The sequence below is a fragment of the Phyllopteryx taeniolatus genome, chromosome 4 (genome assembly GCF_024500385.1).
Source record: "Phyllopteryx taeniolatus isolate TA_2022b chromosome 4, UOR_Ptae_1.2, whole genome shotgun sequence".
NCBI lineage: Eukaryota > Metazoa > Chordata > Actinopteri > Syngnathiformes > Syngnathidae > Phyllopteryx > Phyllopteryx taeniolatus.
This window is the reverse complement of record NC_084505.1, coordinates 29251113-29268771: the sequence shown is the minus strand read 5'-3', so window position 1 is coordinate 29268771 and position 17659 is coordinate 29251113. Positions and strand designations below refer to the sequence as shown.

Here is a 17659-nt window from a genome sequence, read left to right as displayed (position 1 = left end):
TCAGTAGGCTAGATTTAGAGTGTTCAATGTACCCAACATGCATGTTTTTGGGAATGTGCACAGGGAGGTCGCAGCTGAGATTCTAACCCCAAACCTCAGAACTGTGAGGCGGACAACAAGCAGATGTGGACAGAGACAGTACACAAAAATAGTACTCAAGTCAGAGTACTGTTACATTAACAGAACATGACTCAAGTAAAAGAAGTCCTCCAAATAATTACTTGAGTAAAAAGGTACTCAGTGAAAAAAATACAAGTACTGAGTATCTGGTGAGTAACTGTTTTAAAAATCCATTTTATTTTTCTTTAAATCAGAGCATGAACGTCAAATTAAATAAAAAATAATAAAATATGAATCTGCAAATTGACGGACAATATCGCTTAATCTAAAACAAAAGAAATCTTTATAAAATAAAAGTGATAAATAGAATCTTTATACAATAACAAATTCAGCCCCAAGAAATGGCCTCACACAATTTTCTTTCCACTTCTCTCTATGCAGAGATTACAAAAAGAGGAACAAGGCTACACTGGGTATAAAGGGTTCAAATGCCAGATGTCAAAAAATGAGATGACGAAAGATCATTTCAAAACCTTTTCCACCATTAATGTGACCTATAACCTGTACAACTCAACTCTTGATTTTGTTGTTTTTTAAAAATACAATGAATATCAATTAATAAGGATAAAAAAAATAAACAACAGCAACATCAGCACTCTGACGGCCTGCAGAAGGAAAAAAACAAACAAAAAAAAGACTATTAACACATCACTTCGAAATCTCACATCATCGTGAAAGTTTCATCATTCAAATCACATGTCCATCTCATGGTCGTCATTAAAAAAATATCTACTGGTATTTTGAAAAGGATTTCGTTCCAAAATCTAATCCAGTCACTGTATACGTAACAAGCAAGGGAAGAAGTTACTGTGATGATAAATCATTTATTTGCAGCACTACGGTGTACAACTTCTTTAAAAAGATGAGCTGTGGCTTCTCCCTCAGGAGCTCGCAGTTGACAAAACACCGCCGTCCATCGTGTGTAAAAGAGCTTCTCTATCTGGGGACTAAAGTCTATTTTTATATAGTTTACAATTTTGTCTGTCTGTCTGTCCTTCTGGAAAGGCTGCCTGACTCTGTTCAGTTGCTTTGGCCGAGGTCAGTACTTTCCGAGTGCTTTCTAGTTTTGCCGGTCATGCTCTTAAGTCCCCTTGCTTGAGATATACTGACTGAAAAACAGTTCCCAAACTCTTTCTGCCATGTTCTCGTGGCTTTGACAGGTGAAACTATTTTCAGGCCCCCCACCACTTACTCACCGTACACATCAACTTGTGAAGAGATTTAGTGCTCCCTTTTCTGAGGAGGCGGGAGTCCAAATTAAAAACAATAAGCAAAAGGATCGACCAAGCCTTGAGGTGTCAGGTTAGAAGACGAGGAAAACAACTAAGGCTGTGAGAAATTTGTTATTGTATTTTCATGAGTGAGTCATCTTTCTAGAAAACAAAAACATGAATGCATATCAAACAAGGCAAAGGCAACTAAAGCCCGGTACACACACAAAGACCATCGCGTAGTTTTTGTACCAATTCTGCCCCTTCCCGACCAAGCACCTCAAACTCTCTTATGTCTTATAGAATTATCATAAAAATTGTACTTAGTTACTTACTTAAGAGAGGATTTGTCTCGATTTTAGGGTCGGTGCCGAGAAGCTTAAATAATCGATGATCGATGGCAGAACAGAACAGAACTTTATGTGTGAAGTGTGTTGTGTTGTCGGTGCACACCGCACACAATACGACCAAAAAGGTTAAATGCCTGATTTTTTTTATCTTTATGTGTGGGGTCTCTCAGAGATTAAAAAAAAATATTATAATCTTTTAAGATTTAAAAAATCCTTGTGTTTCTACCGGGCCTAAGTTACCATGTTTACCTAAAAATAATACAGCTTTAGTGTGTTTCACTTTAGTGTACACTTAGTAGCAGTCAAAAGTCTAATTTGCTACTCTAATTTAGGCTGACCTTTACAGCTATGGTTCTTCCGTCTTTGATGGTCTCTCCCTCCTCCGTCGTCCTCCAATTCTGTCTTGGCTCAGCCTGAGCCAATTTTGTATGGCAGCCTCGACCTCAGCCTCTGTAACGTTCCTCAGGAGTCCATTTTTAAAAACTGACACTACAAGAGAAATAAAGCAACAAGACAAGGTCAAAACCTAACCTCGCTTGGCGCAGGTCAAGGAGCAAATATACGGCCACTTAATTTTTGGTGTAGTCAGTGTTACAGTTTAGTAGCCTTACAACCAGTGCCACTAATGAACATCAGCTGCAATGCTGAATCAGTCGATGGAGTATACATCTCATCTGCAAGCAACGTAGCTCCTCCAGGCACTTACACACTAGAATTTCATGTAGTGGTCGGGATTTGATGCCAGTCTTCTGTCCTCTCCCACACCAATTTAACTGAGTAGCAAACTCAGGTGCAAAGACCTTGCTGCACACTCGCCACACAGTTTTTTTTAACAGATGTTCCCCCAGTTATGGACAGCTTTGTGATCTGTAATGAAATAGAGCATACAAAGGAAGTGTTATTAGTACCGACAGCCCAAACCCCATTTAGATGCTGATAACCCATTTTGTGGTACATTTGAGGACATACCTCATGTTTCTTAAAATTTCTGTCCCGACAAAGTCTCTCATCGAAGTTGCACAGCTCCTCCAATGTGGAAATGGGGAGGCTCTTGCCATAGTCATTGCTCCTGGGTGGTCGGTCAGGAGCTCACTTTGGACTGAGTGACTGTAGGGTAGCTGTTAAGCGGTCCACTTTGAGGTGAAGTTCTCCCAATTGTTCGAGAATGAACCTTTCAACTGCTGTTTGAAATAGTCAAAATCCTATCATTAGACTATTCCGAACAAAGCAGTTTATTAACATTGAGAGAAAGAAGAGGCTAAATGTACTATACCTGTGCAGTTACTTGGGATGATTTGATGGGTGTTAGAAAGGCGAGATCTCGGACCTAAGAAAAGCAAAGGATACAGATATACCAGGGTTATTGGACTCCAGTAGTTTTTATTTGTCGACACCGACTACCTGCCCCACAGACTCTAGCGTCATCGAATAGCTTACGTTGAAAAGTGCCCAGTCCATCACTCACAGCAGTTGGACGATAGCACTTCAGAATTTTCAGAGGTTTGTTCAAAGAACTGTGTGTTATATTTTCGTCCACTGCCCACGTTGTCAAATTAGCTCCCAAAAGACTCCCCTCATCTTCCAAAGTCAAGCAGTTGTTATCAGAATCGGAAGATTCGTCAAACTCCACAGCCTCGGCAAAGGAGGATTCACAGTCCGTGAAGTGGTCCTCAACATCAGCAGCAAATTCATTCTTAGCGTCAACACGTACTTCTTCAGTTGTACTGCCGGACGTTGAACTAGACTGGATGGACTCCGAGTGTTGATTAACTCTTGCCCTTGATTTTCGCCTCAATGTCCAGTAGGGGGGTGCTTTTGCCATACTTCACAGACAGACAACCCAGGGACAGAAAACCAAACAGGCAGAACTGGCAATCAATCAGCAAAGGAAGGGCCCTCAATAACTCTGATAACAACTATGGGGCTAATATATGAGACATATACCTTTCTGGTGGGGAACAGGTGCCACGGAATAGAAAGGTGGAGGCGGTCTAATTTAAAGAGAAAGACAGGCCAAAACACAGAGCACATTCAAACACAAAATGAAAGCACTGAAAGAATTGCTCGGAATATACAAACAGTAGTTACCAAGGCAAGGCACAGAAAAATAATAAATAGAAATACCGAGCACACACATTATTTAAAGAAACAACTCATAAAAATGTTTCGTGGTCGGCTCTGGAGAGCGCCGACTATGATCTGTAAAAATATCCTCATTATCTTTTGAACAAAATGAATGCTTAGAAGATATCCAGTATAATTTTTCATTGAAAAACACAGTAATGATAAAATGATGACCGGCGCTTCTATAAGGATTAAAAAAAAAAAAAAAAAACAGTGTGAGGAACTTGGCCTGTGCTTGGGCCTCTTATTGCAGACTGTATGCCGATAATACAAAAGAAATCAAGTTTTAAATAAATATTAAAAATGAAAACTGTAATTAGGAGTCACTTAGAAACCATAGCGAATAAAACGAGCACGGTGGAATCGTGTTTCTTTACAGGGCATTTTAAAGAAACAGAACATTAGAATTGAACAGTCAGGTGTCAATTTCTTTGCCAGAAGAACCAAAACATTAACCTTATCTGGCTTAACGGACAGATTCAATACAAAGTCAGTGCAAACTCCCCAACGCTGCAGGTTTGTCTTTCTGCGACGCCAACAACAAGCGATTTCAAACATTGCAATAGGACTTGGGAACCGCTTTGCATTGTGGGTTGTGGCAGACATGTTGACGGCGAGGAGAAAGTAAACAAAGGCTTTGCCCTCGCTGTGTCGTCATCGCTTTTAAAATTCCAGAAAGGCAGCCGCAGACCGATATCTGACAAAAATAAACATTCTAAATCCGTACTAAATCCCTAATATAGCGTGGAGCAGCGGACCTCCAGCCTCCGTTGTAACGTGCACAGCAGGTGGTTTCGCTTACGTTGTGTGTGGATTGAGTGCCTACACTTCAGAGCAGTTAAAAACACGTAAGTCGTTAGGCTCTAATGTGCAGTTTACCAAAGGGTGGGTGCAAGACCTGAACATGATAAAACCAGAAAAATACCAACGCTGTCATTTGGACACAGCCACATGGAGCTTTTTGACAATCTGTTTCAAAAGTTCAGTTAAGCTATGTATATAGTAACATTCTCAGATATTATTCATTAATATGATTCTGACAAAAATAAGTCAATAAAGGCGGCTGTCAGATAATAACACATCCTATGCCCAAGGCCGACAGCTGAAAGAAATTACCATGCCAATTATCTGTACAATTGCATTCATGACCAGGAATGGACAGCTGCCAATTTATGCAAATTCACTCCCGGGGCCAATATGTCTGAATTTCCATATTTTTTAAACTATGTCAACGATATTACTGTGGGAGAGTTATTGCAGTATATTGTGTAATAGGATAAAAAATAATTCTGCACACTGTTCAATTGCACAAGATAATCATTACTCTATAATCGTAATAACAAAAGTTAATACATTATGGCTTCAATATTTGTCATTTTAATGGATTTATTGCAGCAACCCTGTAATGGCGGACAGGGTTGCAGCCACGATGCAAATTTCCCCATTGTGGTTATCTTTTCATCTTATTTTTATATTCTATTCTATTTGAATATCATTACACTATAGTGTACACTACTGGGTACTGGCCACTGTTTTTGCCTGCGTCATGACAACATCGTGTTTTGGCCCTTTTATTTCAGTGACAAAAGTCTGTCGGTCCGAAACCAAAAATGCACTTAGGGGATATCTTCGGCAGAAAATTCAGTGCATCGCAAATAAAAAGCATTCATAAAGCAGTAGGACAGTATTACCTATGTTGCACCAGGGGGGCTATGTACATTTATGATGTCACTTAATGTGTTGGAAACAGTTTTTCTATCAACATGATTGATGTGGACAGTGTTGCATTGGCAAACTGGGCCATTAGAGTCATGATAAGATGAAAAGGTGACAGGACTCTTGCAGTCTGTTTTTTGGTACACAGGCCAGAACACCCATTCAAACTTCAAACATCTTCAGTTGTAAACAGGAGACCGGTAGTTGCAGGCAACATGGCGATAACGCTAATGTACAACGCGGCGTGACGTCACATTCAAGCACATTTAATAAAACGAGATAGGCCAGCGCGTTGTATCAGCCAGGCGCCCCAACGTGACCACATGGCGGCCATGTTGGGACGGTCGAGGTTCCCAATAAAGGTAATACATGGACATTGAAATTAAACTGTAACTTCCTCATTTCTCAACCAAGTATCACGAGATTTACTTTTTTTGTCAACGCCAAAACGTGTGCTATCAATAAAGTATATCATCAATGTATGTATTATTATTATGTTTTACATTTATAGGTTACTCCCAGCTCCGTTGTTGTTATTGCACGGCGATGGTTTTAACCGTATGTAACACAATGTAACGGAATCCTTGGTCTTTTCATTTGCTTGCCGTCGACACACATGGAATGTGGCCGCTGACGACTTGGACCCTCCTAGCTTCGTGTCGCCATAGGCACGAAGCTCAAAAGGGGCGTGCCGTAGCTAACTAGTCATATCTGTTTTGCCGAGCCCTGCTGTTACCTGCCCTGGTTTTGTTGGAGAAAAGGGTGGAAATCTAAGGCGAAGCGTTTCCATAATTAAAGAATGTTCACAAAAAAAATTACGGTTGGTAAATCGGATACACACCGATTTATATTAGCTAGTAGTCCGTGAAAATCACTGCCCTAAGTCGAGTTACCGTTAGTCCAAGTGTAAAGCATGGCAGCCGGGATATGGCTGGACTCTTACCTGGCTCACTCGGTTTGCGCCTAACTCACAAATTCATTACCTGTGACAACTGTGCCACTTTCTGTCATTTTAACTGAAATGATAACTTACCTGAAAGAAGCGGCTTACGTAGTGATGCCAGTTTGACACCTAAGCGTCAATACATGCTTCTTCTTCTACTTTCATTTCTGGGCGGATTGCAAATAACTTTTAGCTGCTACCGCCACCTACTGTGTAACACTCATGTCCTAACCTTTACAATCTAAAGTTTCCATCAGTAAATTGAACTGATTAAGGGTGCTTTCTCCTCGCACCCTTAATCTAATCCCCTTCTCCCTCTGCCCCAATTATTGCAACTCACTTTATTGGTGACAAATTAAAGGTTCAGTTATTTTCTATTTTGGCGCAAGAATTAAATTTATATTAATATTGTTTTTTTTTAACAAAAATAAACTAATATTACGATGACTTTAATAATTTAAATACAACACAAAAACGTCTAAAGTGTTCATAATGCATAAATTGCTAGATAAACATACCGGTTTGGTCACAGTGTATAGAAAGAGTCTTAAATTTACTGCAATGCTTGCTTTAATTACCAATGATTATACAGGTATGTACTCTACTTGTTTCCTTAGCTTTTTTTTTTGATATATTATCAACTACAATTATTTGTATAGTTGACTTTCCCCCCCCTTTCTATCCTTTGTTGGTATGTACTAACCTGAGCATTTGATTGGATCTTGATTTATCTCCATCAAAACATATAAAAACAATAAAAAAATATGAAAGGATATCACTTAGTCCATATAGAATTAAGTACCAATGAATAAGTGGGACAAGTGGCAGAAGTTGTGTTGGTGAATGTGTGCCAACACATATTTTTTTTCAATAGTTGCAATTATATCCTAATATGAGATAAAATTCTCTCGCAAACCTAGAAATAAGAAATTATCATTTATCACCAAATATAAATCCCAACATCTTCTAAACAAAAATAAATCACATCTAAAGAAAATCAGCTGGTATTTACATCTTATTACCTTTGCAACTGTTGTTATTGTGAAACATTTAGGCATCTTTAATCGCTTAACTACTTATGTTACATTGTAAAATGCCATTGCCTGGAAAAAAAAGAATGTAATTTAAAAAAAAACGCACACATCTTATTTCATTAGATTTGATTTTAGCGACGGGAAAGTGCATTTTTGCTTAGAGTTTATACCATCGCGCGTGTTGCATCACAGCCTGTTGGATGGCTCCAAAACCAAAACAATCTCTATGAGCTGCCCTAAGATATGCCTGAACACCTAAAATATAAATAAATAGATTAAAATACCCACGTAAATATGAGTCAAACTGTTACCATGTTTAATATCTGACTTTAACTTGTCAAATTTTAAATAATTGTATATATTTTGTGTTCTGACCGCTAAAACTCTTTTACGGTTCTTCATTTTGTTCCAGGCGCAGAGGGTGGCAAATGGCTCCAATCCTGCCGCCCAAATTCAAGTGAGTTAGAAGAAGATAGGCAGGCGTGTGTCGTCGTTGTTACTCATTGAAAACTGTCGGCCACCCCGGGGCGAAAAGTACGACTGCCATTTATTTCAAACACAGTCAACGGTTTTGCGAGGAGGCTGCTTCGAGATGCACATCAAGTCGATTATCATCGACGGGTTCAAATCCTACGCGCAACGCACTGAGATCAACGGCTTCGACCCGCTCTTCAACGCCATCACCGGGCTCAACGGTAGCGGCAAGTCCAACATTTTGGACTCCATATGTTTTCTCTTAGGCATTACCAACCTTACTCACGTAAGTGGCATTTGGCTTACAGTATTGCACTTCTATAAGTAACCCGCGTGGCTTTTATGCGTTTTTTTTTTTTTTTGCTAATAAATACGTGTTTTCATTGGGAAGGTTCGAGCCTCCAACCTCCAGGATCTGGTCTACAAAAACGGACAGGCAGGCATCACCAAGGCCACTGTGTCCATCACTTTTGACAACGCCAACAAAAACCAGAGTCCTTTGGGCTTTGAAACCCATGATGAGATCACAGTCACCAGACAGGTGGGGACAAAGAGCGCAACTGGAAATATTTGGCTCGAGCTGCTTCATATACTTACTACTCGCCAAAAGTTGGGCATATGCAGCTTTTGGGAGACATTTCACCAACGTTTTGGTGAGAAGTGCATGCCTGTGTTTTTATTTTAAGGTTGTAATTGGTGGCCGAAACAAATATCTCATCAATGGAGTCAACGCAAACAACACCAGAGTGCAGGACTTGTTCTGCTCTGTTGGCCTCAATGTCAACAACCCCCATTTTCTCATCATGCAGGTCAGCCTTGTGTGCACTTAATTGTTTTTCTTTTTATGCTCTTGAAGAACTCACAATAATAGCGTCAACGTCAACATGTGTTTTACTTTATACCTTTAGGGAAGGATCACCAAAGTCCTAAATATGAAGCCACCGGAGGTAATGTCTGAGCACACCCAAACCGTTTTTTGATTTGACTTCATGGCATAAAGGCGTGACTATAATGTGCTCTCGTAGATCCTTTCCATGATTGAGGAGGCTGCAGGGACCAGAATGTACGAGTGCAAAAAGATAAGCGCCCAGAAGACCATCGAGAAGAAGGAGGCAAAGCTGAAGGAGATCCACACTGTACGTCGGCTCCTAAAACTGCAGACTGGTCGGTCGGTGTCTCTCTTGCCAAGTACAAACAAAGTTTATGATTTTTTTTTGTTTTGTTTTGTTTTGTTTTTTTATGCTTGAATTTTTCAGATTTTGGATGAAGAAATTACTCCAACTATGCAGAAACTCCAAGAGGCAAGTTAGACCTTAAATGGCAATGTTTAAACGTCTCGAATTAATTCGTACTTGTTGCTTATTTAAGGTTGTACATTTTTGATAAAAGTGCAATATCTTGTTCTGTGACTGATACATTTGCTTGTTGCCCGCTAAAACATGACGGATCACACCTTTACATAACATACATCCGTTTTACTTTAAATTTCTTCTCTTTCTCAAGAACTTATTTGTTTATAGCCTTGTGTCATTTGCGCATCTGTATCGGTGTGAATTTATTTACACAGCTATTGTTTGAAGGCTGGCATCGATTTGACTCAGAACAAGCTGTATAAAATGCGCAGGAGCGATCGTCATACTTGGAGTACCAGAAACTGATGCGTGAGATGGAGCACTTGTCGCGCCTGTACGTGGCCTGGCAGTTCATGTGCGCCGAGGAGACCAAATTGAAGTCCGCCGAGAATCTGAAAGTGATGCAGGACAACATCGCTAAGATGCAAGCCGCGCTGGCTGAGAACCACAGCAAAATCCAGGAGCTCGCTGTGCAGATTCAGGAACTGAAAGACAAAAGAGACCAGGTATATGCTCAAGCAGAGTTTGCCGTCCTGGGAAATATGCCCCAGAAAAAAACAATCCATTGGGCAGCTATTAACATTTTTCTTTTGGCTTTTTGTAGCTTTTGTTTCCTAACGTGGTTAAAGTTATAGCTCACTTGTCTCCCATTGAATTATTTGAGTTTGAAAAACTGTAAAAATATGATGCCCTCAAAAATAGCTGCATAAATATGACACATTATTCCTGTTCTGCTAATGTCTAGGAAGTGAACAGTGTATTAAAATCTCTGGAGGAAAGGCTGGCCGACGTGCAGCGTGTGGATGCCAAAGCTCAGAGTGCTCTCGATTCGAAAAAACAGAACTTAAAGGATGAAAGCAAGAAGAGGGAGGAGCTTGTCAAGAGCATGCGGGAGGTAGGATTGAAGACGGCAATTGAAATGTTGCCCCGTCCACACTATACTAATGACGATTCGACAAGTCAGTCAGCCGTTGTCATCTGCTTTTTAGGACAAGAAGATGCTGGTGGTGAAAGAAAAAGAGGTGTCCAAGTTGACAGAGCAGCTTCAGGCTCTGAAGGAGGAAGGCCACAAGGACGGCGCGGCCCTCGAGGTGGCCGAGCAGCATTTTAAGGCCGTGTCCGCCGGCCTGTCCAGCAACGAGGACGGAGAGGAGGCCACGCTGGCCGGTCAGATGATGGCCTGTAAGAATGACATGAGCAAGGCCGACACCGAGGCCAAGCAGGTCAGAGACTTCAACATCATTCAAGGAGCCATGCATTCTTCTTCTTTTATTTAGATCCACCGCTTGTCCGGTCAAACATATCTTAATGGTCAGGCTCTGTTATTTCCTCCCAGGCCCAAATGACGCTGAAGCACGCCCAAGCTGAACTGAAGACCAAGCAGGCCGAGGTGAAAAAGATGGACAGCGGCTACAAGAAGGACCAGGACAGTCTCCAGGCTATTAAAAGCAGCAAGGAAAAATTAGAGGCCGAGCTAGCCAAACTCAAATATGAAGGTACTGCGTCTTTGCCAAAGCATCTTATGGCCTTTTGACAACTGCAGTTCTTTTCAGCAATGGGGACTGTTTGTGCTCTACACAGATGGGAAGGAGGAAAGTCTTCTGGAGAAGAGAAGACAGCTGTCCAGAGAGGTCGAAAATCTGAAAGAGACATACGAGCGGCTTGTGTCTCGCTTCCCAAACCTTCGCTTTGACTACAAGTCAGTCACATGAACATCATTTGAGCTCTGTCACAAGCCGTCACCAACACGCCGCTCGAGACCACTGGTGTCAAATTATTTTTGTCTCCCCCGGCCACATTGTTGTTATGGTTTCCCTCAGACGGCTGTGTTAAATGTTACATTAATATACACACAATAAGTTGATGGATAAGTAGTTTTCAAATCAGAAGAGAAGTCAAGGATAATAATTTAACTATTCTTCGAGTAACTGTAAAAAGTGGTTCGCTACCCACTCCTCCCCCCCCCCCAAAAAAAAAGCTTTTGCAATATCTCAACATTTATTACATATGACAATTTTAGTACAGATTAGAGCAACAATCATGGAAGTTGATGGCACTTGATTTGCTTTTGTGGGCCACATAAAATGATGTGGCGGGCCAGATCTTGCCTCTGGACCGTGGTTTTGACACCTGTGCTCTAGACAGTAACATTTTTGTTTTTGTTGCAAAAATGGAAACTTGATTTTCATGGAGGCCTACAGAAATGGCAGAATATTTACTGTTGAGAGGCTGAAATTCCCGGAATTTGGACAATTTCAAGTGAAACAATGTCTCTAAACGATTAATCGATAATCAAAATAGCTGTCAATTAATTTGATAATCGATTAGCTGTCAATGAATAGTCGCACCTCTACATTTTTTGCCATGGGGGAAACTTCAAGTATGAAGTAGTAAAGTACTGTATCAATATTTTATGAAGTTCAACTGGAGTTTGGGGTTTGTGACCCCACCCTTGCCAAAGCTTTGTTGGACAATTGACAACAGTTTTAAACAGTGTTGATTCCCTACCAAAAAAAAAAATTTTAATTTAAGAAATGTTTATATTTGAGTGAATTGATGCTCAAAGGCTGGGATACGGTGACCTGGTAGCACTTACAAAACGTAAGCGGTCAAGTTGTGGCTCTTAGTCGTTACAGTGCAATAACGTGCTGTGTCCAATGGCAATTATAGCATCAAGTCCTCGTTGCAGATCACTAACTTGTACTGTGTGAATGGAATTTAAAAGCAAAACATCTCCGAAATTGGAGTATAGGGCCATATTCAGCTACCATGAATAAATCTAAAAAAGTGTCATAGGGGAACAGAAATGATTTATGTCCCTGCATACCTCCGTTGAATGTCCAATACATGAAAAAAAGAGACTCATATTGTTTTGTCTCAAAGAGTTAAGCGTTGTGTGCAGGAAAATCAGTTTTTCTGTGTGTTTTTTTTTTTGCCGTTCTATGAAGTTCACATATCTTCCAGGGACCCTGAGCGTGGATGGGACCGCAGTAAAGTCAAGGGGCTGCTGGCGAACTTGATTTCAGTACGCGACGTCTCCTACGCGACCGCCCTGGAGGTGGTCGCAGGAGGACGACTCTATAACATTGTCGTCGACACCGAGGTGAGCGTGCGACGCCTGTGCTGACTGCAGCCTGTCTCTTATCTCGTATTAAGCTCTTTTTTGGGGGGGGATGTTTTTGTGTGTGTAGGTGACAGGTAAGAAGCTGCTGGAGAAGGGAGAGCTGCAGCGGCGATACACCATCATTCCCCTGAACAAGATCTCTGCCAAGATGCTGAGTGACAAAGTGGTCAATGCTGCCAAGAGCCTGGTGAGCAAACCTCATCTTTGTTGAGCGTCTCAAGTGTCATCAACAAGTCTGTACTTCTCGACTGTCCATCCCGTCCGTGTAAGGTGGGAGAGGACAATGTCCAGACGGCTTTATCCCTGGTGGGCTACGAGTCGGACCTGCGCAAGGCCATGGAGTACGTGTTTGGCTCCACGATGGTGTGCGACACGCTGGAAAACGCCAAGAAAGTGGCTTTCGATAAGCAGGTGATGACCAAGACCGTCACTCTCGGAGGAGACATTTTCGACCCACAAGGAACTCTGACCGGAGGTGAGCGCGAGGACGATGCCCGCATATATTGTGTCAAAGCATTCAATGGTTCTTGCGCAACTAAACATGTGCCTTGTTTGGCACAGATGTGCTATATTCTCAGTTCAAACGCGTCTTCTGCACTTGGAAAGCAACAATGACGTACCAAGCATCCCAACAGATTGCTTGAGCTCCTGTTCATCTCACAGCCACCAGGGGGGGATGTAATTTATAAATCAGCATTATCAGGGAGTCCTTCAAAAGTATTTTCCCTCAAAGTAATTATCCTAAAAAACATTTTACGTTCCGAAGTCGCTAAAATCCCTTAGACAGTTATATTCACAGTATAGTAATTGAGTTGTAGAACGATATCAAATAGCAGTCATTGTAATTATCTTCCTATACTATGTTACACACAAGCATGTAATGTAGAACGATTTCACACAAATCACTTATTTTAAGCATCTTCTCAAGATTTTGCACAAGGCCTGCTACGGTATGTACCGGCATGGTTGAACCCAATCCAGATATTCGACCCAACTGGCCGTCCGTGGCAGACGGTTCTATACGAAGTTTCTCCACGACAGGGACTTTTTCCCCCTTCCCCTCTGTCTCCAAGTGCTTGCTCGTGTGGGGTTCAGTTGTAGTTTTTATACAGTGGACCCTCTCTATTTGCAGAAATAGCGAGCAGGCCGAACCGCCAATATGCAGGGCTTCACTGTATACATATGCTGCATGAGGAGTTTTTTTAAAACTTGCTCAATGTGGAAAGTGCTGTTGTGAATAAGTGCACTATAAGTAAAATTGACTTGATAGTCTTTTTTGTAAGTACTGTAAATCAAGACCTCCTCTAAGAATTGTTTGTAAAGGCAGACTTTTTTTTTTTTTCTTTTTTTTTTTGGATCCAATTCTTGGACTGGATCTCATTGAATTATGCAGGTCTTCAGAATGTTTTGCTGCTTTCTCCCTTCCAGGAGCTCGTTCGAAGTCTGCGTCCGTCCTGACCAGCCTGCAGGAGGTGAAGGAGGTTCAGGGCAACTTGAATGAAAAGGAAGCCCAGCTGCGGGATACTGAGCAACAATTGGCCAGCCTGAAGGGAACTGCGGAGAAGTAATGACACTGCAAATGAAATGGCAACGTTCTGATGAGGCCTTTTGCTTTAGTTGTCTAAATGTTCTGCCTCGCTCGCGCCCGCTTCCTCCAGGTACCGTCAGCTGAAGCAGCAGCACGAGCTGAAGGTGGAGGAGGAGCAGATTTTGCAGGCCAAGCTGCAGCAGAGCTCCTTCCACCAGCAGCAAGAGGAGCTTGAGAGGCTGCGCAAAGCCATCGGTCAGAAGATGCTTCTTCTTGACCCAGATTGTTTTCTTATCCTGTATATGCATACCATATAAGTTTTTTTTTATTGTGCAAACCAGAGGAGAGCGAGGAGACTCTGCGCGTCACCAAGGAGGTGCAGACGCGGGCGGAGGAGAAGTACAAAGTGCTGGAGAACAAGATGAAGAATGCAGAAGCAGAGAGGGAGAAGGACCTGAAAGCCGCCCAGCAGAAGCTCAACGCGGCCAAGGCCAAAGCAGACGCCTTCAACGAGAAGCTCAAGCAGAAGCAGCAGGTACCCCATCGCGCCGCGCCGGATCTGCCCGGGACGCCCAGAATCCGTTGCTTCACGACCGGTCGCTGTCCGTGTGTCGATAGGAGTCGGACGCCGTGGCGTTGGAGCTGGAGGAGCTGCGGCGGGAGCAGGCGGCTTATGAGCAGCAGATTCAAGCTGTGGACGAGGCCATCGCGGCCATCAAAGAGCAGATCGATAGCATAGCCTGCACTGTGTCGCACAACAAGGTTCGGATCGGACTACACACGCGACATAACGTTTGAGCTCATACCACACACTCAAATTTACAATTAATAGACTTCAAAGAATCTTTGATGCTCCTTCCACTCCACTGTATTTTACAATGCACGTGACTCATTTGATGACAACGAATCCTTCTGGTGCACAGCATGTGATCATCATATTGTGTATGTCGACATGCAGGAGGCAGTTCGAAAGGCCCAGGAGGAGCTTTCCAAGCAGAAAGATGTCATCATGGCTCAGTTCAAAGAGATCAAGGTGAACATTTGGTTTTGGATCTGTTCAATGCCACAAATATTCGAAAGGAGCGCTTCTCAACAGTTGTCATCCTGGGACCCAGCCAGCAGTTGAAAATCAGTTCTGACGACGTGTCCGGGAATTTGGTAGTTGGCTCCGCATTTCCTTCTTGAATGTTTCTGTGTCATGAATATTCTAGGAGAAAACCACAGAAGCTGGCAAGATACAAGAGCAGAACAATGAAGCCCAGCTGAAGATTAAGGAGTTAGAACACAACATCAGTAAACACCTCAAAGACAGCCAGGATGCGGCAGGCGCGGTAAACGAGCATTCATGCGTGTCCTTTCTTTCACGGACACGCACATTCGTATCACTCCTCGGTCTTCCCCCAAACAGGTGACTCGGATGCTGGAGGAGCACGACTGGATCCAGTCTGAGCGTCAGCACTTTGGGCGGCTCAACTCCTCCTACGACTTCAAGATCAACAACCCCCGTGAGGCCGGCCAGCGCCTCAAGAAGCTGAAGGAGACCACCGGCAAGCTGGAGAGAAACGTCAACAAGCGAGCCATGAACATGCTCAATGAGGCCGAGGAACGGGTGAGGCAAACACAAGGGAAAATATATAGAACATTTCTTTGGAATACAGTGAACCCCCATTCATCGCTGGGGATGCCCTCCTGACCCATCTGCAATATATGAAAATCTGTGCTATATATAGGCCGCAGGCTTTAAGTGCATTTCAATGTATTAAAACAAAAAACCTATGTAGACTTGGAAGCAGAAGCTGTATAGAAAGTTGCCTACACAGCTTGAACTTTGATTTCAGTGATGATTTGGAAGCCTGCATGCAACTCGTGGTGCTTGTACCGCACTTTGGAGAATCGCTGGTTTCTTGACTTATTCCTCGTGTGTGCAGTACAATGACCTGATGAAAAAGAAGAGGATCGTGGAGAACGACAAGGCGAAGATCCTGCAGACCATTGAGGAGCTGGACCAGAAGAAGAACGAAGCTCTCAATGTGGCCTGGCAGAAGGTTCGCTCTCTCTCGCCCATTAAACACATCCAATGCAAGAGCTGGATTGAAACCTTTACCAAGTGAAATGCCCGTTTTTATTTTTTTTTTTTAAAGATGTAATTATTGACGACATTTGTTTAATATTGTTGTCACAGTTTGCACTGGTATAGAAGTGCACTGCATCATACTGGAGATTTTGGTTCTTATCTTATTTTGCTACGCGTTGAAAACCTTTTTTTTTTGAGAATCGTCCGTTTAATAAGAGGTACCGTCTGCTGTCCCAGGTCAACAAGGACTTTGGTTCCATTTTTTCCACCCTGCTGCCAGGAGCCTCAGCGAAGCTTGCTCCCCCGCAGGGCTGCGGTGTCCTTGACGGTCTGGAGTTCAAGGTGGCCCTGGGCAACATCTGGAAGGAGAACCTGTCTGAACTCAGCGGGGGGCAAAGGTGAGCGCAGGAACTCAGATGTCACATTCTTTCTGTTTTTAAATAAATAACCTCCATTTCCTGTCTGTCCTTCAGGTCTCTGGTGGCCTTGTCGCTCATCCTAGCCATGCTGCTTTTCAAGCCCGCTCCCATCTACATCTTAGATGAGGTGGACGCCGCGCTGGACCTTTCGCACACGCAAAACATCGGGCAGATGCTGCGCAGGCATTTTACACACTCTCAGGTGGGCGATGCGCGAAAATGCCTTCGAGCGTTCCGCCTCGCCGGTCGTGTTCCATCTCTAAACATTTAAACGCTCTCTTGCAACAGTTTGTGGTGGTGTCACTCAAGGACGGCATGTTCACCAACGCCAACGTCCTCTTCAAGACCAAGTTTGTGGACGGCATGTCCACGGTGTCGCGCACTGCCCTCAGCCAGAGCGACGGCAACCTGCCCCACAAGAGGATCAAGTAGCTCGTTAGATCGACATCAGAACGCGTTGGTCATTTTCCAGCATAAATGATATCATCACACTTGCCATTTGTATGCAGTTTATTCATTCTCATGCGCTCTTTGTTGCATTTGACACTTTTTTTTTTTACTTCAAACTTTGTGTATATATTTTGAACTTTTTATGTCCCTTGCCTCTCTGCTACGTCTTTTTTAATGCAAATGCATCAATGTAGTAAAATAAAATGTTCCAAGATTTGTACACATTGCTTTGTTTGCAAACGAGGGACTCCCCAACAACAAGGCGTTGTGTTAAAGGACCACATTTGATTTGAAAACGGAAAGATGGCCCTGGTCATTCATAGATGAGGTTTAAAAGAAAAAAATGTAAATATATTTACCATGGTAAAATAGTTCATCTTAAAATGATTATTGTAATGTTATCATTTAATCAAATCTTAGGTCATTATTTTAATAGAACATTTAAAATTTATAATTTAAAGATTTTAAAACGTTTTTGTAATTACAGTACATAGTTTTTTTGTTTTTGTTTTGTTGAACCATTAACATTGGATGGGCAAATAGAGAGCCAGTTTTTAACACTTTAGATTGTTTAATATTTTTTTAAATTAACAGACCCACATGGGGACTGAACAATGGTATTTATCAAAATGTATTAAATTGACCAAATTTGGACAAAGGAAGTTTCCACCCGACACTAGTGATAAACTGTGTAAATGTACATGTACAATTGTTAATTTTACTCATATTTATTTACAATA

General features: G+C 42.2%; 1 protein-coding gene and 1 long non-coding RNA gene across 9 annotated transcripts; one reads left to right on the top strand and one right to left on the bottom strand.

The window, feature by feature from the left end:
• Window positions 1-715: 715 nt before the first annotated feature.
• Window positions 716-6671, bottom strand: LOC133477077 (uncharacterized). 8 transcript variants are annotated; one of them, XR_009788226.1, is made up of 8 exons: window positions 6555-6657; window positions 3626-3672; window positions 3119-3504; window positions 2955-3008; window positions 2651-2862; window positions 2388-2548; window positions 2020-2170; window positions 746-1493 (listed from the first exon to the last, which is right to left on the bottom strand). It is a non-coding gene; the product is annotated as an uncharacterized LOC133477077 (long non-coding RNA). The 8 variants fall into 8 exon arrangements; XR_009788228.1 differs by lacking the exon at window positions 6555-6657 and having other exon boundaries at window positions 747-1493; window positions 3119-3314; window positions 3393-3504; window positions 3626-6447; XR_009788223.1 differs by having other exon boundaries at window positions 745-1493; window positions 3119-3672; window positions 6555-6662.
• Window positions 6672-7925: 1254 nt separating this feature from the next.
• Window positions 7926-17137, top strand: smc2 (structural maintenance of chromosomes 2). The gene is made up of 25 exons (XM_061771414.1): window positions 7926-8258; window positions 8364-8513; window positions 8659-8781; window positions 8881-8919; window positions 8998-9108; window positions 9229-9273; window positions 9597-9830; window positions 10070-10219; window positions 10314-10547; window positions 10661-10820; window positions 10906-11023; window positions 12289-12427; window positions 12516-12635; window positions 12719-12923; window positions 13877-14012; window positions 14107-14231; window positions 14318-14511; window positions 14595-14738; window positions 14935-15009; window positions 15188-15307; window positions 15385-15585; window positions 15905-16021; window positions 16288-16448; window positions 16524-16671; window positions 16758-17137. Exons 1-25 carry the CDS (start codon window positions 8091-8093, stop codon window positions 16899-16901), a joined length of 3561 nt encoding a protein of 1186 aa, XP_061627398.1. The 5' UTR covers window positions 7926-8090; the 3' UTR covers window positions 16902-17137.
• Window positions 17138-17659: the final 522 nt, after the last annotated feature.

What these genes read in the sequence shown, in the direction of transcription:
- smc2 (XM_061771414.1), top strand. Translation starts at nt 8,091, where the DNA reads ATGCACATCAAGTCGATTATCATCGACGGGTTCAAATCCTACGCGCAA. An exon ending in GCATTACCAACCTTACTCAC is followed by an intron (nt 8,259 to 8,363) that starts GTAAGTGGCATT and finishes TTCATTGGGAAG; the next exon opens with GTTCGAGCCTCCAACCTCCA. An exon ending in ACAAGGAACTCTGACCGGAG is followed by an intron (nt 12,924 to 13,876) that starts GTGAGCGCGAGG and finishes TCTCCCTTCCAG; the next exon opens with GAGCTCGTTCGAAGTCTGCG.